General features: G+C 40.1%; 1 protein-coding gene across 1 annotated transcript; it reads right to left on the bottom strand.

Annotated features, from left to right (window-relative positions):
• Positions 1-570: 570 nt before the first annotated feature.
• LOC139854167 (uncharacterized) lies at positions 571-20,983 on the bottom strand. The gene is made up of 3 exons (XM_071843488.1): positions 20,885-20,983; positions 20,383-20,816; positions 571-783 (listed from the first exon to the last, which is right to left on the bottom strand). Exons 1-3 carry the CDS (start codon positions 20,970-20,972, stop codon positions 571-573), a joined length of 735 nt encoding a protein of 244 aa, XP_071699589.1. The 5' UTR covers positions 20,973-20,983.
• Between the last annotated feature and the right edge of the window lie 1,907 nt (positions 20,984-22,890).

Below are 22,890 nucleotides of genomic sequence, written 5' to 3'. Positions count from 1 at the left end.
TCGAATTAATTCAAAACTGTTTAATTGTTCTTTCTTTTTAGGTTTTGAATTATGATTCGCTATTTACAGAATTTTTTGAATTTTTTCTTTTTAACAGTATCATGACTTCCGAGGAATCATCGGAGCATACTCAAACAGCAATTCAACACGCGCCGTCTGGTAGTCAGCAAACGCCAGTTTTGACTACGGAGGCGGCTGCTCAAGCAGGGTACACAATGTACCCCCCACCTGTATCCGGCGAACCCTTTCAGCGGTTTAAGCCGATATATCCGGATGGGGTTACACCGCCAAGAGCAAACTCACCAGTCACAACCACGCGGTTGGATTTTTCATCGGTGGATCCAAGGGTTATCCAGATAAACGCTGGTGGCGAAACCATGGGACCGCATGTAGTTTGCTGCGGCCAGGTACCTATTTACAGTACCACTGTTTCGATACCTCTGCAGACGCAGACTATTCAGCAAAACTCGTCGTTTACACCCCTGCAACCTTGGCAACCACCGCGCCCAGTTTCTCAATTCTTAACCCCTGCGGATGCGTAGGCGTTACTTAACAGCTGGGGATTTGGTGTCATTCCAGACGCAAACTCTCATTGGGCGCCAATAACAGCGCAACAACAAAGCACAGCGCAAACGGTTGGGCTCTTGAGTGTGTATCCTCAGTTTTCGCAGGCATCTGCGCCACAGGTCTCGCTCCCCTTACAACCTGTGTATTCGGCATCTTCAAGTAATCCCTCTTTTCCAACACCGCAGCCATGGGTATATCCGTAGATGCAGGGTCAACCTTGGCAAAATATTCAGGGGCAGGCTAATCTTGCAGGGCAATTTATGCAGGCCGCACCCCCTGACATGGTTCACTTATTTTCGCAGCCTGACTTCGTTCAGGACATGATGCGGCGTTTCTTTGCGGGTTTAAAAGGGGATCCTATTAAACCACCTTTCGAGCTACCGACTACTTTTGACAAATTTCCTCCGCACATAACTGCATATCCGTTTCCAGCAGCACCAAAGATACCTGGTACGCTAGGTACTTACAATGGTTTGTCCGATCCGGATGACTTTTTACAGCGCTTTGAGGGTGCAATGCGCACTCAAGGTTGGGTGGATCCGGTTGCGTGCCAAATATTTCCAATGACCTTGCAGGGCATTGCTCGCGAATGGTTCAATAAACTCCCGGCGGGCAGTATTGCCGGATTCATGGATCTGCGAACAAAGTTTTTATTGCAGTATCAGAATCAAAGACCACGCAAGCGCACTCACATTGAATGCCATGATATTACGCAGAAATCCAAGGAATCTTTGGGAGAGTATCTCACAAGGTATACTAATGAATGTTTGCGCATTCCAGATCTCAAGCCAGAACAACAGATATCAGGACTCATACATGGCATCAATTCAGAACGGCACCCAACGCTAGTCAAGCGTTTGCGTCATACGGTGCCAACAACTTACGCTGAGGCTCTTAAAGAATGTCACGATTATATGCGGAGTGGCGAAGATAACGATGTTCCCACAAGCAGCTCGCGAAATGAAAAAAAGGATGATGATGACCGCTCACGAGATCAAAACCGCGGAAATAATTCTCGCGGGCGTTACCATAGTGGCGGTCCTATCAGAAGTGAAAAGGGGAGATCTAATGGCAATTATCGAAGCAATAATCAGCGCGGCATCAACAATCAGAACTATGCGCTTCTTAAAAGCTTATCCAAAACGCCCAAAGAAATTTTGGCGACGGAGCCAGTATGCGCGACCTTCGCGGTCCCAACTCCGCTTACAGAATTTGGTAAGCGGGATAAGACAAAGTATTGTGAATTTCACGATGATTACGGGCACGATACGAATAGGTGTAAAAACTTGATGGAACGGGTACTGGAGGCGCTCCGTGCGGGTAAGTTGGATCACCTCAAACCGCCAAAGAAAGATAAAGGGAAAGCCGCAGAAGAGGGGTCAAAAACTAAAACCTTCGCGTGGCAGAAAGTGGATAAGGCCAAAAATGCTGATTTAACCATTAACATGGTTGACGCAGAGAAATTAGGTCAGCGAAGAAAGTATAACGATCATCAGGATTGGGAACTTCTTCCAATCACTTTCCCTCCTGTGATGTCAATTGACAGGGTGAATGAACCTATCATTATCAAGTGCCGCATTCCTTCTTGCGGGGTGCAGGTCAAGCGCATGCATGTCGACACTGGGAGCGGCGTTGACATTATGTACGAGCATTGCTATCAATTTCTTCCCGCACACGTGAAGGCGCAGCTACGTCCGTCTGATATCACGCTGTCTGGTTTTTCCGGAGAAAGCTCATGGCCCGTGGGACGGATAGAGTTATTAATAGAGCTCGAAGATGACAAGAATCCGCAGTTAATAAGGAACGAATTAGTTGACTTTTATGTGGTTCGCTCGACTTCGCGATATAATGCGCTACTGGGAAGAAATTTCATACGGCGTTTTAACATCATACCTTCGGTAGTGCACGGTTTGATTAAGTTTCCTACTAAGGGAGGAGTTGCCACAATGGCGTCACATCAAACGATTGAGATATGTGCGTCAGTTGTGCAAATTAACATCCCTAGCGTCGGGGAGCAGATTGCAAGCAGTGCGGTCATTGCTAATCGCTTGCATCCAGATAAGCGTATAAAAATCGGCGCAGGTTTATCAGCTGAAACCAAGGCTAAGTTACATGGTATATTGTCCGCAAACGCAGATGTTTTCGCATGGCGCGAATCAGATATGACAGGTGTCCCGCGGGACATTGCGGAACATAAATTGAATGTTAATCCATCGCTCACACCTGTTAGACAAAAGAAGCGGCATATGGCTTTAGACCGCAGTGATTGGCTATGCGCAGAAGTAGACAACCTTGTGAAAGCAAACATTCTACGCGAAGTGCGTTATCAAACATGGGTTGCCAATCCGGTGTTGGTGAAAAAGGCTGATGGTAACTGGCGAATGTGCGTTGATTTTAAAGACATTAACAAAGCATGTCCTAAAGACAATTACCCTCTCCCGGAGATAGACTGGAAGGTTGAATCTTTGTCTGGATTCAGATATAAGTGCTTTCTGGACGCATACAAAGGTTATCACCAAATTCTAATGGCTGCGGAAGACGAAGATGTAGTGACCCGAACTTTTCCATGTTTATATATATTAACTGAGATTGATATTTACATGATTAAATGTTTCCAACATGTTAAGCAATCAAACTTGTTAAGACTTGATTAATTGAAATAGGTTTCATATAGACAATTGACCACCCAAGTTGACCGGTGATTCACGAACGTTAAAACTTGTAAAAACTATATGATGACATATATATGGATATATATATAGTTAACATGATACTATGATAAGTAAACATATCATTAAGTATATTAACAATGAACTACATATGTAAAAACAAGACTACTAACTTAATGATTTTTAAACGAGACATATATGTAACGATTATCGTTGTAAAGACATTTAATGTATATATATCATATTAAGAGATATTCATACATGATAATATCATGATAATATAATAATTTAAAATCTCATTTGATATTATAAACATTGGGTTAACAACATTTAACAAGACCGTTAACCTAAAGGTTTAAAAACAACACTTACATGTAACGACTAACGATGACTTAACGACTCAGTTAAAATGTATATACATGTAGTGTTTTAATATGTATTTATACACTTTTGAAAGACTTCAATACACTTATCAAAATACTTCTACTTAACAAAAATGCTTACAATTACATCCTCGTTCAGTTTCATCAACAATTCTACTCGTATGCACCCGTATTCGTACTCGTACAATACACAGCTTTTAGATGTATGTACTATTGGTATATACACTCTAATGATCAGCTCTTAGCAGCCCATGTGAGTCACCTAACACATGTGGGAACCATCATTTGGCAACTAGCATGAAATATCTCATAAGATTACAAAAATATGAGTAATCATTCATGACTTATTTACATGAAAACAAAATTACATATCCTTTATATCTAATCCATACACCAACGACCAAAAACACCTACAAACACTTTCATTCTTCAATTTTCTTCATCTAATTGAACTCTCTCAAGTTCTATCTTCAAGTTCTAAGTGTTCTTCATAAATTCCAAAAGTTCTAGTTTCATAAAATCAAGAATACTTTCAAGTTTGCTAGCTCACTTCCAATCTTGTAAAGTGATCATCCAACCTCAAGAAATCTTTGTTTCTTACATTAGGTTATCATTCTAATACAAGGTAATAATCATATTCAAACTTTGGTTCAATTTCTATAACTATAACAATCTTATTTCAAGTGATGATCTTACTTGAACTTGTTTTCGTGTCATGATTCTGCTTCAAGAACTTCGAGCCATCCAAGGATCCATTGAAGCTAGATCCATTTTTCTCTTTTCCAGTAGGTTCATCCAAGGAACTTAAGGTAGTAATGATGTTCATAACATCATTCGATTCATACATATAAAGCTATCTTATTCGAAGGTTTAAACTTGTAATCACTAGAACATAGTTTAGTTAATTCTAAACTTGTTCGCAAACAAAAGTTAATACTTCTAACTTGACTTTTAAAATCAACTAAACACATGTTCTATATCTATATGATATGCTAACTTAATGATTTAAAACCTGGAAACACGAAAAATACCGTAAAACCGGATTTACGCCGTCGTAGTAACACCGCGGGCTGTTTTGGGTTAGTTAATTAAAAACTATGATAAACTTTGATTTAAAAGTTGTTATTCTGAGCAAATGATTTTTATTATGAACATGAAACTATATCCAAAAATTATGGTTAAACTCAAAGTGGAAGTATGTTTTCTAAAATGGTCATCTAGACGTCGTTCTTTCGACTGAAATGACTACCTTTACAAAAACGACTTGTAACTTATTTTTCCGACTAGAAACCTATACTTTTTTTGTTTAGATTCATAAAATAGAGTTCAATATGAAACCATAGCAATTTGATTCACTCAAAACGGATTTAAAATGAAGAAGTTATGGGTAAAACAAGATTGGATAATTTTTCTCATTTTAGCTACGTGAAAATTGGTAACAAATCTATTCCAACCATAACTTAATCAACTTGTATTATATATTATGTAATCTTGAGATACCATAGACACGTATACAATATTTCGACCTATCATGTCGACACATCTATATATATTTCGGAACAACCATAGACACTCTATATGTGAATGTTGGAGTTAGCTATACAGGGTTGAGGTTGATTCCAAAATATATATAGTTTGAGTTGTGATCAATACTGAGATACGTATACACTGGGTCGTGGATTGATTCAAGATAATATTTATCGATTTATTTCTGTACATCTAACTGTGGACAACTAGTTGTAGGTTACTAACGAGGACAGCTGACTTAATAAACTTAAAACATCAAAATATATTAAAAGTGTTGTAAATATATTTTGAACATACTTTGATATATATGTATATATTGTTATAGGTTCGTGAATCAACCAGTGGCCAAGTCTTACTTCCCGACGAAGTAAAAATCTGTGAAAGTGAGTTATAGTCCCACTTTTAAAATCTAATATTTTTGGGATGAGAATACATGCAGGTTTTATAAATGATTTACAAAATAGACACAAGTACGTGAAACTACATTCTATGGTTGAATTATCGAAATCGAATATGCCCTTTTTTATTAAGTCTGGTAATCTAAGAATTAGGGAACAGACACCCTAATTGACGCGAATCCTAAAGATAGATCTATTGGGCCTAACAAACCCCATCCAAAGTACCGGATGCTTTAGTACTTCGAAATTTATATCATATCCGAAGGGTGTCCCGGAATGATGGGGATATTCTTATATATGCATCTTGTTATTGTCGGTTACCAGGTGTTCACCATATGAATGATTTTTATCTCTATGTATGGGATGTGTATTGAAATATGAAATCTTGTGGTCTATTGTTACGATTTGATATATATAGGTTAAACCTATAACTCACCAACATTTTTGTTGACGTTTTAAGCATGTTTATTCTCAGGTGATTATTAAGAGCTTCCGCTGTCGCATACTTAAATAAGGACAAGATTTGGAGTCCATGCTTGTATGATATTGTGTAAAAACTGCATTCAAGAAACTTATTTTGTTGTAACATATTTGTATTGTAAACCATTATGTAATGGTCGTGTGTAAACAGGATATTTTAGATTATCATTATTTGATAATCTACGTAAAGCTTTTTAAACCTTTATTGATGAAATAAAGGTTATGGTTTGTTTAAAAATGAATGCAGTCTTTGAAAAACGTCTCATATAGAGGTCAAAACCTCGCAACGAAATCAATTAATATGGAACGTTTTTAATCAATAAGAACGGGACATTTCAGTTGGTATCAGAGCGTTGGTCTTAGAGAACCAGAAAATTTGCATTAGTGTGTCTTATCGAGTTTGTTAGGATGCATTAGTGAGTCTGGACTTCGACCGTGTTTTCTTTAAAAATGATTGCTTAACATTTTTGTTGGAAACTATATATTTTTAACATATGAATATTATGTGATATATTAATCTCTTAACGTGTTTGATATTATGTGATAGATGTCTACCTCTAGAACAAGTCCCATTGACTCACCTAATAATAATGAAGAGTCAAATGTAAATTGGAATGATTTGTGGACTGATTCACAAGTTCCCGAAGAGGAACCGGAAGAAGAGTCGGAACCGGAAGAAGAATCGGAACCGGAAGAAGAATCGGAACCGGATGAAGAAATAGAACCGGTGGGGAAAATAATAAAACGGTTAAGTAAAAGAAAATCCTCAACCAACCGACCAAGGTTAATTATGGTCAATGGTGTTTCCGCCAAGGAAGCAAAATATTGGGAGGATTACCAATTCTCCGATGAATCGGATTCCGACGAGAATTCCGATGATGTTATAGAAATTACCCCAACTGAATTTAAAAAGGCAAAAGAAAATAATAAGGGAAAGGGCATAAAAATAGAGAAATCTAATTCCAACCCCGATGAACTTTATATGTATCGTCAACCCCCGAAGTCCTTAAGTTGTAACAATGACCCGGGAACCTCTAAACCACCAGGTTTTTCTAAACCAATGTGGATAACGACGGCTCGTATTAGGGGAAAATCATATATCCCTAGAAACTTGGAAAAACGAACCAAAACCGAAGAAGAAGAAACAAGCGAGTCGGAATAAGATAGTTGTATTCATGTGGTGTAATATATGTAATGTAGTGTGCTTATGCTTTATGATATATGTAAAAATTGCTTGTATTAATAAGTATTTTTTTTTATGAATCTAACTCTTGTCTATTTTACAGTATAAAAACGCAAAATGGATAGACAACCCAATATTTTAAGAGACCTACCCGGAGACATGATTGATGAAATCTTGTCTAGAGTCGGTCAGAATTCCTCGGCACAACTATTTAAGGCGAGATCAGTTTGTAAGACATTCGAAGAACGTTCCAAGAATGTCTTGGTTTATAAGAGACTTTCGTTTGAAAGATGGGGGATATCACATTGGGAAACCCATAAGTTACGATGTATTTACTTTGACGCATATATTGCGGGGAACCCAAATGCTATTTTACGCAACGGGTTAAGAAATTATTTTGACTCAATATATCCGAATATTGGACTTCGTGATTTAGAAAAAGCAGCTAACATGCAACATAAAGAAGCATGTTATGCTTACGGATTAGTAATGTTCGCTTCTCACCAAAGTGAGAACAAGAACATCGGGCTACAACTATTAAACAAAACGTTTCCACAAGTGACGGAGTCGGTAATTGGGGTAAGAAATGAGGTTTTTAGATTATTACGGGACTGTTGGACATTACGTAACCCTCGTCCCTTTGATGACGTTACAACACGCTGTCTTATCAACGGCCATAACAGTTATGTTGCACAAGACCAAGGATGGGAAGTAGTCCTAGTAAAACCAGAATGCATGACTTGTTTCTGGACGTATGAATTACGTGTCTTTATTGCCTTTGCCGAACGACTTGTGTACTAGCTAGAATTGTCTTCACAACTATCTTGTATCAAAGTTATTGTGTGCTATATTTCATGCTTTATGTAAAATAAGCGGTATTGTAAGTTTGTAAAATATTGTATAAAAGTTTGAACGCGAAATATTATTACAATCAGTTTTTCATATAGAATTGTAGTAGTTGAATTGTATATTAGCTACTAAGTATGAACTTAACGGGTAGGTACTACCCGAATTTAAACTTATAAAACGCTAATATGAAGAAAAAGCTTTTATAAATGAGTTCATATTATGCTACGAAATACTATTAACTACTCTTAATATTCTGTATGATTAACTTGTTCCATTTAACTATTTTGAAGGAAATGGCACCGACTACTCGACACACCGTGAATATGAATGAAGAGGAATTCCGTACTTTTCTAGCTTCAAACATAGCCGCAGTACAGGCTGCGCTACATACCAACAATAACCTTGGATCTAGCAGTACAGGAAATCGTGTAGGATGCACCTACAAAGAATTCACTGCCTGCAAACCTTTGGAATTTGATGGAACCGAAGGACCGATCGGATTGAAACGGTGGACCGAGAAGGTTGAATCGGTGTTTGCCATAAGTAAGTGTACTGAAGAGGACAAAGTGAAGTACGCTATGCATACCTTCACAGGTTCTGCGTTAACATGGTGGAATACCTATCTAGAGCAAGTGGGACAAGATGATGCGTACGCACTACCGTGGTCAGCATTCAAGCACTTGATGAACGAGAAGTACCGTCCCAGAACCGAGGTCAATAAGCTCAAGACAGAACTTAGAGGGTTACGAACCCAAGGATTTGATATTACCACGTACGAAAGACGATTCACAGAATTGTGCCTATTGTGTCCGGGAGCATTCGAAGATGAGGAAGAGAAGATCGACGCGTTTGTGAAAGGATTACCGGAAAGAATCCAAGAAGATATAAGTTCACACGAGCCCGCCTCCATACAACAGGCATGTAGAATGGCTCACAAACTAGTGAACCAGATTGAAGAAAGAATTAAAGAACAGACTGCTGAAGAGGCCAATGTGAAGCAAGTCAAAAGAAAGTGGGAGGAAAACGGTGATAAGAATCACCAATACAACAACAACAGCAATTACAACAATAATAGCAACAATTATCCCAACAATCGCAACATCAATCGCAACTACAACAAACGGCCCAACAACAACAACAACAACAACAACAGCAACTACAACAATCATCCCAACAACAATAATAACCGCAACAACAACAACAATCAGAAGCAACTATGCCAAAGGTGTGAAAAGAATCACTCGGGGTTCTGCACCAAATTTTGCAACAAGTGTAAAAGAAATGGTCATAGCGCGGCGAAGTGTGAGGTCTACGGACCAGGGGTTAATAGAACGAAAGGAACAAATGGTGTCGGAACGAGTAATGGCGGAGCAAGTAGTGTCGGAGCAAGTTATGCCAATGTAGTTTGTTATAAATGTGGAAAACCAGGCCACATTATTAGAAATTGCCCGAACCAGGAGAACACGAATGGACAAGGCCGTGGAAGAGTTTTCAATATTAATGCGGTAGAGGCACAGGAAGACCCGGAGCTTGTTACGGGTACGTTTCTTATTGACAATAAATCTGCTTACGTTTTATTTGATTCGGGTGCGGATAGAAGCTATATGAGTAGAGATTTTTGTGCTAAATTAAGTTGTCCATTGACGCCTTTGGATAGTAAATTTTTACTCGAATTAGCAAATGGTAAATTAATTTCAGCAGATAATATATGTCGGAATCGAGAAATTAAACTGGTTAGCGAAACATTTAAGATTGATTTGATACCAGTAGAGTTAGGGAGTTTTGATGTGATAATCGGTATGGACTGGTTGAAAGAAGTGAAAGCGGAGATCGTTTGTTACAAAAATGCAATTCGCATTATACGAGAAAAAGGAAAACCCTTAATGGTGTACGGAGAAAAGGGCAACACGAAGCTACATCTTATTAGTAATTTGAAGGCACAAAAACTAATAAGAAAAGGTTGCTATGCTGTTCTAGCACACGTCGAGAAAGTACAAACTGAAGAAAAGAGCATCAATGATGTTCCCATTGCAAAAGAATTTCCCGATGTATTTCCGAAAGAATTACCGGGATTACCCCTACATCGATCCGTTGAATTTCAAATAGATCTTGTACCAGGAGCTGCACCAATAGCTCGTGCTCCTTACAGACTCGCACCCAGCGAGATGAAAGAACTGCAAAGCCAATTACAAGAACTTTTAGAGCGTGGTTTCATTCGACCAAGCACATCACCGTGGGGAGCTCCTGTTTTGTTTGTCAAGAAGAAAGATGGTACATTCAGGTTGTGTATCGACTACCGAGAGTTGAACAAACTTACCATCAAGAACCGCTACCCACTACCGAGAATCGACGACTTATTTGATCAACTACAAGGCTCGTCTGTTTATTCAAAGATTGACTTACGTTCCGGGTATCATCAAATGCGGGTGAAAGAAGATGATATTCCAAAGACTGCTTTCAGAACACGTTACGGTCATTACGAGTTTATGGTCATGCCGTTTGGTTTAACTAATGCACCAGCTGTGTTCATGGACCTTATGAACCGAGTGTGTGGACCATACCTTGACAAGTTTGTCATTGTTTTCATTGATGACATACTTATTTACTCAAAGAATGACCAAGAACACGGTGAACATTTGAGAAAGGTGTTAGAAGTATTGAGGAAGGAAGAATTGTACGCTAAGTTTTCAAAGTGTGCATTTTGGTTGGAAGAAGTTCAATTCCTCGGTCACATAGTGAACAAAGAAGGTATTAAGGTGGATCCGGCAAAGATAGAAACTGTTGAAAAGTGGGAAACCCCGAAAACTCCGAAACACATACGCCAGTTTTTAGGACTAGCTGGTTACTACAGAAGGTTCATCCAAGACTTTTCCAGAATAGCAAAACCCTTGACTGCATTAACGCATAAAGGGAAGAAATTTGAATGGAATGATGAACAAGAGAAAGCGTTTCAGTTATTGAAGAAAAAGCTAACTACGGCACCTATATTGTCATTGCCTGAAGGGAATGATGATTTTGTGATTTATTGTGACGCATCAAAGCAAGGTCTCGGTTGTGTATTAATGCAACGAACGAAGGTGATTGCTTATGCGTCTAGACAATTGAAGATTCACGAACAAAATTATACGACGCATGATTTGGAATTAGGCGCGGTTATTTTTGCATTAAAGACTTGGAGGCACTACTTATATGGGGTCAAAAGTATTATATATACCGACCACAAAAGTCTTCAACACATATTTAATCAGAAACAACTGAATATGAGGCAGCGTAGGTGGATTGAATTATTGAATGATTACGATTTTGAGATTCGTTACCACCCGGGGAAGGCAAATGTGGTAGCCGATGCCTTGAGCAGGAAGGATAGAGAACCCATTCGAGTAAAATCTATGAATATAATGATTCATAATAACATTACTACTCAAATAAAGAAGGCGCAACAAGGAGTTTTAAAAGAGGGAAATTTAAAGGATGAAATACCCAAAGGATCGGAGAAGCATCTTAATATTCAGGAAGACGGAACCCGGTATAGGGCTGAAAGGATTTGGGTACCAAAATTTGGAGATATGAGAGAAATGGTACTTAGAGAAGCTCATAAAACCAGATACTCAATACATCCTGGAACGGGGAAGATGTACAAGGATCTCAAGAAACATTTTTGGTGGCCGGGTATGAAAGCCGATGTTGCTAAATACGTAGGAGAATGTTTGACGTGTTCTAAGGTCAAAGCTGAGCATCAGAAACCATCAGGTCTACTTCAACAACCCGAAATCCCGGAATGGAAATGGGAAAACATTACCATGGATTTCATCACTAAATTGCCAAGGACTGCAAGTGGTTTTGATACTATTTGGGTAATAGTTGATCGTCTCACCAAATCAGCACACTTCCTACCAATAAGAGAAGATGACAAGATGGAGAAGTTAGCACGACTGTATTTGAAGGAAGTCGTCTCCAGACATGGAATACCAATCTCTATTATCTCTGATAGGGATGGCAGATTTATTTCAAGATTCTGGCAGACATTACAGCAAGCATTAGGAACTCGTCTAGACATGAGTACTGCCTATCATCCACAAACTGATGGGCAGAGCGAAAGGACGATACAAATGCTTGAAGACATGCTACGAGCATGTGTTATTGATTTCGGAAACAGTTGGGATCGACATCTACCGTTAGCAGAATTTTCCTACAACAACAGCTACCATTCAAGCATTGAGATGGCGCCGTTTGAAGCACTTTATGGTAGAAAGTGCAGGTCTCCGATTTGTTGGAGTGAAGTGGGGGATAGACAGATTACGGGTCCGGAGATTATACAAGAAACTACCGAGAAGATCATCCAAATTCAACAACGGTTGAAAACCGCCCAAAGTCGACAAAAGAGCTACGCTGACATTAAAAGAAAAGATATAGAATTTGAAATTGGAGAGATGGTCATGCTTAAAGTTGCACCTTGGAAAGGCGTTGTTCGATTTGGTAAACGAGGGAAATTAAATCCAAGGTATATTGGACCATTCAAGATTATTGATCGTGTCGGAACAGTAGCTTACCGACTAGAATTACCTCAACAACTCGCGGCTGTACATAACACTTTCCACGTCTCAAATTTGAAGAAATGTTTTGCTAAAGAAGATCTCACTATTCCGTTAGATGAAATCCAAATCAACGAAAAACTTCAATTCATCGAAGAACCCGTCGAAATAATGGATCGTGAGGTTAAAAGACTTAAGCAAAACAAGATACCAAGTGTTAAGGTTCGATGGAATGCTCGTAGAGGACCCGAGTTCACCTGGGAGCGTGAAGATCAGATGAAGAAGAAATACCCGCATCTATTTCCAGAAGATTCGTCAACACCTTCAACAGCTTAAAATTTCGGGACGAAATTTATTTAACGGGTAGGTACTGTAGTGACCCGAACTTTTCCATGTTTATATATATTAACTGAGATTGATATTTACATGATTAAATGTTTCCAACATGTTAAGCAATCAAACTTGTTAAGACTTGATTAATTGAAATAGGTTTCATATAGACAATTGACCACCCAAGTTGACCGGTGATTCACGAACGTTAAAACTTGTAAAAACTATATGATGACATATATATGGATATATATATAGTTAACATGATACTATGATAAGTAAACATATCATTAAGTATATTAACAATGAACTACATATGTAAAAACAAGACTACTAACTTAATGATTTTTAAACGAGACATATATGTAACGATTATCGTTGTAAAGACATTTAATGTATATATATCATATTAAGAGATATTCATACATGATAATATCATGATAATATAATAATTTAAAATCTCATTTGATATTATAAACATTGGGTTAACAACATTTAACAAGACCGTTAACCTAAAGGTTTAAAAACAACACTTACATGTAACGACTAACGATGACTTAACGACTCAGTTAAAATGTATATACATGTAGTGTTTTAATATGTATTTATACACTTTTGAAAGACTTCAATACACTTATCAAAATACTTCTACTTAACAAAAATGCTTACAATTACATCCTCGTTCAGTTTCATCAACAATTCTACTCGTATGCACCCGTATTCGTACTCGTACAATACACAGCTTTTAGATGTATGTACTATTGGTATATACACTCTAATGATCAGCTCTTAGCAACCCATGTGAGTCACCTAACACATGTGGGAACCATCATTTGGCAACTAGCATGAAATATCTCATAAGATTACAAAAATATGAGTAATCATTCATGACTTATTTACATGAAAACAAAATTACATATCCTTTATATCTAATCCATACACCAACGACCAAAAACACCTACAAACACTTTCATTCTTCAATTTTCTTCATCTAATTGAACTCTCTCAAGTTCTATCTTCAAGTTCTAAGTGTTCTTCATAAATTCCAAAAGTTCTAGTTTCATAAAATCAAGAATACTTTCAAGTTTGCTAGCTCACTTCCAATCTTGTAAAGTGATCATCCAACCTCAAGAAATCTTTGTTTCTTACATTAGGTTATCATTCTAATACAAGGTAATAATCATATTCAAACTTTGGTTCAATTTCTATAACTATAACAATCTTATTTCAAGTGATGATCTTACTTGAACTTGTTTTCGTGTCATGATTCTGCTTCAAGAACTTCGAGCCATCCAAGGATCCATTGAAGCTAGATCCATTTTTCTCTTTTCCAGTAGGTTCATCCAAGGAACTTAAGGTAGTAATGATGTTCATAACATCATTCGATTCATACATATAAAGCTATCTTATTCGAAGGTTTAAACTTGTAATCACTAGAACATAGTTTAGTTAATTCTAAACTTGTTCGCAAACAAAAGTTAATACTTCTAACTTGACTTTTAAAATCAACTAAACACATGTTCTATATCTATATGATATGCTAACTTAATGATTTAAAACCTGGAAACACGAAAAATACCGTAAAACCGGATTTACGCCGTCGTAGTAACACCGCGGGCTGTTTTGGGTTAGTTAATTAAAAACTATGATAAACTTTGATTTAAAAGTTGTTATTCTGAGAAAATGATTTTTATTATGAACATGAAACTATATCCAAAAATTATGGTTAAACTCAAAGTGGAAGTATGTTTTCTAAAATGGTCATCTAGACGTCGTTCTTTCGACTGAAATGACTACCTTTACAAAAACGACTTGTAACTTATTTTTCCGACTAGAAACCTATACTTTTTTTGTTTAGATTCATAAAATAGAGTTCAATATGAAACCATAGCAATTTGATTCACTCAAAACGGATTTAAAATGAAGAAGTTATGGGTAAAACAAGATTGGATAATTTTTCTCATTTTAGCTACGTGAAAATTGGTAACAAATCTATTCCAACCATAACTTAATCAACTTGTATTATATATTATGTAATCTTGAGATACCATAGACACGTATACAATATTTCGACCTATCATGTCGACACATCTATATATATTTCGGAACAACCATAGACACTCTATATGTGAATGTTGGAGTTAGCTATACAGGGTTGAGGTTGATTCCAAAATATATATAGTTTGAGTTGTGATCAATACTGAGATACGTATACACTGGGTCGTGGATTGATTCAAGATAATATTTATCGATTTATTTCTGTACATCTAACTGTGGACAACTAGTTGTAGGTTACTAACGAGGACAGCTGACTTAATAAACTTAAAACATCAAAATATATTAAAAGTGTTGTAAATATATTTTGAACATACTTTGATATATATGTATATATTGTTATAGGTTCGTGAATCAACCAGTGGCCAAGTCTTACTTCCCGACGAAGTAAAAATCTGTGAAAGTGAGTTATAGTCCCACTTTTAAAATCTAATATTTTTGGGATGAGAATACATGCAGGTTTTATAAATGATTTACAAAATAGACACAAGTACGTGAAACTACATTCTATGGTTGAATTATCGAAATCGAATATGCCCTTTTTTATTAAGTCTGGTAATCTAAGAATTAGGGAACAGACACCCTAATTGACGCGAATCCTAAAGATAGATCTATTGGGCCTAACAAACCCCATCCAAAGTACCGGATGCTTTAGTACTTCGAAATTTATATCATATCCGAAGGGTGTCCCGGAATGATGGGGATATTCTTATATATGCATCTTGTTATTGTCGGTTACCAGGTGTTCACCATATGAATGATTTTTATCTCTATGTATGGGATGTGTATTGAAATATGAAATCTTGTGGTCTATTGTTACGATTTGATATATATAGGTTAAACCTATAACTCACCAACATTTTTGTTGACGTTTTAAGCATGTTTATTCTCAGGTGATTATTAAGAGCTTCCGCTGTCGCATACTTAAATAAGGACAAGATTTGGAGTCCATGCTTGTATGATATTGTGTAAAAACTGCATTCAAGAAACTTATTTTGTTGTAACATATTTGTATTGTAAACCATTATGTAATGGTCGTGTGTAAACAGGATATTTTAGATTATCATTATTTGATAATCTACGTAAAGCTTTTTAAACCTTTATTGATGAAATAAAGGTTATGGTTTGTTTAAAAATGAATGCAGTCTTTGAAAAACGTCTCATATAGAGGTCAAAACCTCGCAACGAAATCAATTAATATGGAACGTTTTTAATCAATAAGAACGGGACATTTCAGAAGACAAGACTGCTTTTCATACGCCGCAGGGTATTTATTGTTACACAAAGATGCCTTTCGGCTTGAAGAACGCGGGCGCGACCTATCAGCGTGTAATTGACGCAGCATTCAAGCCTCAAATTGGCAGAAATCTTGAAGCGTATGTCGATGACTTGGTAATCAAAAGCAACACCGAAGAAGACATGCTCGCACACATCCTAGAAACGTTTGCGTCTCTGCGAAGGATCAACATGAAGCTTAATCCGCTTAAATGTAGCTTTGGAGAGGAGGAAGGCAAGTTTCTAGGCCATGTGGTGACAGCGCGGGGTATCAAGGCTAATCCCAAAAAGATTGAAGCTATTGATAATTTACCATCTCCGAAAACAAAGAAAGATATGCAGAGTCTCACTGGGAAGCTCGCAGCAATCACGCGGTTTTTGTCAAAAGCCGCAGAGCGTCAGCTACCATTCTTTAACACTTTGAAAAACTGTTTGAAGAAAAAGGATTTTGTCTGGACTCAGGAAGCAGAATCAGCCTTTCAGGAGATGAAAAAGGTGCTTGCAGAGTTACCAACACTTACTGCGCCAGTCCCTGGGGAGACGTTAACGCTGTACCTTGCGGCATCAAAGGAAGCAATCAGTTCAGTTCTCATCGCAGACCGCGAAAAGGTAACCTATCAATTTACTTGCATTATTTATTTCGCAGAACTTTAACGCTGAGGTTTTCTCAGACGCAAATGCCGGTCTACTTTGTAAGCAAGACGCTGACATCAAGTGAAGTAAACTACTCGCCAATAGAGAAGCTAGTATATGCGCTTGTCCATACAGCGCGGCGTTTGCGCCGATACTTTCAAGCACATCCGATTGTGGTTCTAACTGATCAGCCAATCAAACAGGTTGGTACATGATTACTTTGCGGCAATGACCAGGGTTACCGCATTGACTAACGCAATCATTTTATTTTATTCAGGTACTGTACAAGCCCGAGATTTCTGGCCGAATGGCCAAGTGGGCAGTCGAATTGGGAGAACATGAAATAAACTTTTCTTCTCGCAGTGCGGTTAAGGGTCAAATACTTGCTGACTACCTAGCAGAAATACCTGCGGATGTCGAAGCGTCAGCAGAACATCAAGATCCGCCCACACCTGTTCTATCACCATGGGAATTATACACCGATGGTGCGTGTAGCGCATCTGGCGCAGGCGCAGGTGTAATTTTGACAGGTCCAGGCGGTGAGGAACATACGTACGCACTGCGGTTTAATTTTGCTGTCACAAACAATGAAGCAGAGTATGAGGCTCTGCTAGCAGGTATGCGCATCGCGCATAAGTTAAATGTTAAAATCTTGCACGCTTACGTGGATTCAAAGCTAGTATGCAATCAAGTCTGCGGAGACTTCGAAGCGCACGACTTTGCTATGCAGCAATATTTATCGCTTGTTCATAATCTCGCTGACCAGTTCGAGGCTTTTCAAATCTCGCACGTAATGCGGGGGCAAAATAAGAAGGCGGATGCGCTAAGCAAACTAGCTACCTTGGCTTTTGATCATATGGGTAAGAAAATTCTAATAGAGGAACTCAACGCAAAATCTATTGTCATGATGCCTCTAGTGGCACCGGTTGAGGAATCAAGCCCAACGTGGATGACGCCCATCATCGCTTTTTTACGGGACGGCACTTCACCCGCGGACTCCTCTGATGCGAAGAAAGTCCGCACAAAGGCACCGCTTTATGCCCTTGAGGGTGACGTCTTGTATCGAAAAAACTATTTGGGACCGCATTTAAGGTGCATAGGTCCGAAAGAGGCAGAGGAAGTTATACGCGAGGTGCATGAGGGTGCATGCGCCCTTCATTCGGGACACAGGTCCATTGTGTCAAAAATCATGCGGTTAGGTTATTATTGGCCTACTATGTACGCAGACACGGCGCGTATTGTCAAGCAATGCGAATCATGCCAAATACATGCACCTATCAGCAGAGCACCTGTGCATCCAATGATACCGGTCTCCTCACCATGGCCATTCTGCAAATGGGCGATCGACATAGTCGGACCATTCCCCAAAGGCCAAGGTAATATTGCCATTCATTTGCTAAATATGCTACTTACGTCATTATCTTACGCATACTCTGCACACGCAGGAAATGTCAAATTCTTAATTGTTGCAATCGATTACTTCACGAAGTGGGTCGAAGCGAAACCACTGGCAACAATTTCAGGGAAAAGAGTGCGGAATTTTGTATGGGAAGACATTGTCTGTCGATTCGGCATACCCAATGAAATTGTTAGTGATAACGGTACACAATTTGCCGGCGATCCTTTTCGCAGTTGGTGTGCGGAGCTTAATATTAAGCAAACTTTTACTTCAGTTGCGCATCCGCAGGCGAATGGCCAGTGCGAAGTTACCAACCGAGATATAGTTGCTGGAATCAAGGCAAGGTTGGGTCATGACCGCGTTGGTTGGGTGGATGAGCTTCCAAAGGTTTTATGGGCGCATAGAACCACACCCAAAGCAAGCACTGGTGAGACTCCGTTTAGTTTGGTTTATGGGTCAGAAGCTGTTGTACCCGCAGAGATTGGGGTACCAACGTTCCGCATACAAAACTTTGATGAGCAAAATAACTCTGAAGCTCTGCGGGAAAATCTTAATCTGCTTGAAGAACGCAGACTCTCTGCGGCTGTTAACGAAGCAAATAACAAGCAGAAAATCGCAAAGTATTACAATCAGCGTGTGCGTTCACGCACTTATAAGTGCGGTGATTTGGTTTGGCACCAGAACGATGCAAGTCATGCGGAAGATACTGGGAAACTGGGACCTCGTTGGGAGGGCCCATACAGGGTAGCAAAAGCAAGCAACACCGGGGCATACCATCTAGAGACATTAGATGGCAAACCTGTGAAACGCACTTGGCATGCGATGTTATTGAAAAAATGTTACATGTAGCTAGATGGACTTGATCACTCCAATTTGTTTAGCACATTATTTTTTGTATTTTTCATCCTTTCAGATATGTCGCAGTTGTAATCATAATTAATGCCAAATAAAAATAATTACATGCGCATACTTTTGTTGTCCATTTATATTTTTTGTATGCGGTTCCTGCCTACTTAAGGGGTGTCCTCTAGCCCCCGTGCGGCAGAAGCCTGTTTGGTTACAAGGCTAGACAATAACGGCAGGCGAAGGGAATTGGTTTTCCCCTAGCCAAGCGCCACGCAGACTAGATGGCTGCAAAGTCGACTTAAAAAAAAAAAATACAAGCATTGGTTTGCTTGTGCGTAATCGCTCTCGCATTGGTTTGCTTGAGGAACTCCTAAGCATAAAAACATTGGTTTGTTTTTAGTTGCGTTTGCTTACCATACAACTAATAGTGCACCTCTAGTACATGACAAAGCAATAGCGCAGTAGCTTTTGAGTCTAAATTATTAAAGGTAAGTTAAAATATTGGTTTATTTTACGCAGTACCATCCGCATACGCATAAGTTGTGGTTAACTATGCGCATGCGCATGCGGTTCATAATTTGTTTTGATTCGCGATATATAAACAAGGACATCACGCATGCATAACAGACAAACATATATACACATCCAAATAAATTATTACATAAGTAATTGTTTCACATGCCTGCCCAACATGGGACTTAGGGCTCCAAAATACATTTACAATTACCTGCCTAAGATTAGGGCTTACGGCACAAACTACCCTAGTAATCCTCCTTCAAAAACCCATCAAGTGGCATCGTCGGGTCAGCCGCAAATGCATTGATCAAAGGGATAGGGATGGACTTGATTGCCTCTTCCGCCTCCAGCAGCGCCGCGGCCGTTCCCTCCTTTAATTTCTTTTGGACAATGTCGGGGAACGGTGGAGTTAGGCCGCATGCCTGGATCACTTCCCGCACAGCCTTGTTCACCTCATGGTCCTTGACCGCATCGACATAGGCATTAAACCGGTCGGACACGGGCTCGGAGTCCATCACTTTCTGCGCAATTACGGGGAGTGCGGTGCGCAGCTTTGTCATATCTGCCTCGGCCAGCTCGCGGTTGGTAACCGCATCGTCCCTCTCCCTCGTCACCTTTTCCAACTCCAGCCTCACTCGCTCAGTTTCCCCCTTTGCCTGATCAACCGCACCCACAAGCTCTTGATTCTTTTTTCTTTCTTGAATCAAGAGGATCTTGGTTTCAGCCGCAGTCAATTCAACAGCTTTGCGGGCCTCCTCAGTAGCGTCCCTGTCCTTCTTGACCTGATCTACACCCGCCTGCAGCAAACCCAACTCCACCTCTTTGCGCAGTGCAACATCGTATAGGCTGGAGGATCGACGGGCTTGATCCGCAAACATCCCAAAGAATACCAGCCCGTTCTGGACAAAGGCGTTGAGCGCCTGGTTGAACGGCAGCGCGGCCAGTTGCTCGCGGAACTCTGCTGGGAAGATTTGCTGCAAGAATGCAGATTGCTCCGCAGCATTTTCTGCGGAGGACTGGCAAAGTTGGCGGAGGTTGGCAACACGGAAGCTGCCTTGCGGAGGAGGTAATGTAGAGTCAGACTCGACGGGTATCGCCTTGTCTTTGGATGTGGCAGTGGCCTCCAGCTCGGGGTTGACCCGCGGTGTTGTTGGCTGCGTCTCCTCCACATGCTCTGCAAAATACTCAGATTAGTACGCAGATTTTACTACGCGGTATACATGCGAAAAAATAAACGCTCACCATTAATGGGGGGAGGTAGGTCTGCGGACCGCGGCTCGATGGCAACAAAATTGTCGTTGCGCATGTCCTCCAGCTGCTTAGGAGTCATCTTCTTCTTCTTCTGAGCCTCGGACGTCCCAGCCGCCTTGCATTTATTGCCTGACTCCGCCGGCGTTTCCTCCACATGTTCGCTAGCAGCTGCCTGCTCTAGCTGTTTGTCCACATCCTGCTTGCGGAAAGAGATCCCAGCAATCTCCTCCGCGGTAAGCACCTTCTTCATCCTCATCTCTGCAAACAATAAACGCCTGCGTTAGAAAATATACAAAAATTTATGTAAGTACGCGTTTATGCTATTCCTACCCTTTCCATCGGGGCCAACTATGGCCGGCCGCACATCCTCCCAAGGCCAATACGCGGAGATCTTCCTCAACCGCAGCATAACATTACCATACGAACGGTGCACCAGTTGTGCGTTGACGCACTGCTTCAACAACTTTTTCTCCTCGTCATCCAACGCTGGCATCTTGTTCACATCTTTTTCTACCTTCTCGCACCAAATGAGCGTCTGCGGGAAGCCAGTGCCTACTACGGTCTAGTCGACGAAGAAAAAAGTTTCTTTCCAACTTCCCGCATTCGATTTCGGGGTTTTTGTGAAATTTTGGCGTGCGAAGAAGGTGAACCAAGATTTATGGTGGTTGGCTAAGCGGAATAGGTGGCAAAAAACCTTCACCAATGGTACTGTGTTGAGTGCAACACACCACATCTCGAATAGAACGATTTTGCCTATAGCATACGGGTGCAATTACCCTAGCCCTACTTTGAAATGATCTAGTACGCCTAAGAAGAAGTCGGAGGGTGGAACCCTAAAATTACCATGCTTAAAAGCATGTTTTTAGATCGCCACCTTATTCTCTGGTGGCTGATGGGCTCGCTGGCTAGGCAGTGGTGGTACCGGATTGTAACCCGCTAGAGGGGGGTATTGCTTAACTAAGTGGTCGATGTTTTTCTGGCCTATGTTGGACTCTACATTCTCTACGAAAGTTTCATTAGCTTTGGTCATTTTTAGATGAATGGAGAACGACTGACCTTTAAATGACGATCGGAATATGACGGAGTTGATCGGAATTGATAGGATTTGGAGGCGAGAGCGTATTTGGGAAGCTTGACACCGGAAAAGTGAAAATGTGTGTGATTTGGGGCTATTTATAGGCAAGATTGGGGGAGCGTGGGTTGGAATGGTGTGATCGTGGCCATACACGTGTAATGCAATCGACGGGTAGCATTTGCTGATCGCGCGTGGTGTCAGTTAAGAATGATTACGAACACGCGCGTGGTTCGCACGCGCCTGCAGCACTGTTACTTTATGTCTTGTCAGCCGAATGGGCTTCTGCGATTGTGACAGGCATTTAATGGCATCGAGGCGCACGCGAGGACATTAAATGCTCGCCGTCCTTTTGTTTTCTCTTTTTCGCTTAATAGTTTGATATCATATGACTTGCGTCATATAACATCAAACTGGGGGGACTTAATGATACCGCAGCCCGCATGCGCATGTAACATACACACGGGCATGCGCTATGGTGCGTATGCGGGGTGCTCTCATGCGTCATGCGGCATGCGGATCCGTATCTGGTCCCTTTACGGCGGTTGCTTAGCTAACAAGCAAATATCTTTTCCATAATTATATCCGTGATTCGGGGGAGTTGGTTATGGAAACGATTATCACTATCCTATGACGGTTCTAGAATTAGGGTTTGCCTATAAATACAAACCCTAATCGTCGTTAGCAACATACCAAGTTACGTAGCCATCTTCTACCACACATCCTACGTAACTTACATCCTCTATCATCTTCTAAAGGTTAATAGGTTAGTTCTTTATTAACTGGTACCTACAACCTTGCTTGGGGCCTTCTGATCGACGGACGTCATCGAAGGTGGACTTAATCACTTGGCCACCCCGCCGACATCATCATGTCGGCCAGGGTTATTCACGGTAGCTGGACCGGAGAGCCACGTTCTAAGATC

This window comes from Rutidosis leptorrhynchoides, chromosome 6 (assembly GCF_046630445.1).
Source record: "Rutidosis leptorrhynchoides isolate AG116_Rl617_1_P2 chromosome 6, CSIRO_AGI_Rlap_v1, whole genome shotgun sequence".
In the NCBI taxonomy this organism is placed as follows: domain Eukaryota; kingdom Viridiplantae; phylum Streptophyta; class Magnoliopsida; order Asterales; family Asteraceae; genus Rutidosis; species Rutidosis leptorrhynchoides.
The sequence above is the reverse complement of the archived record's forward strand: the minus strand, read 5'-3'. Positions and strand labels throughout refer to the sequence as shown.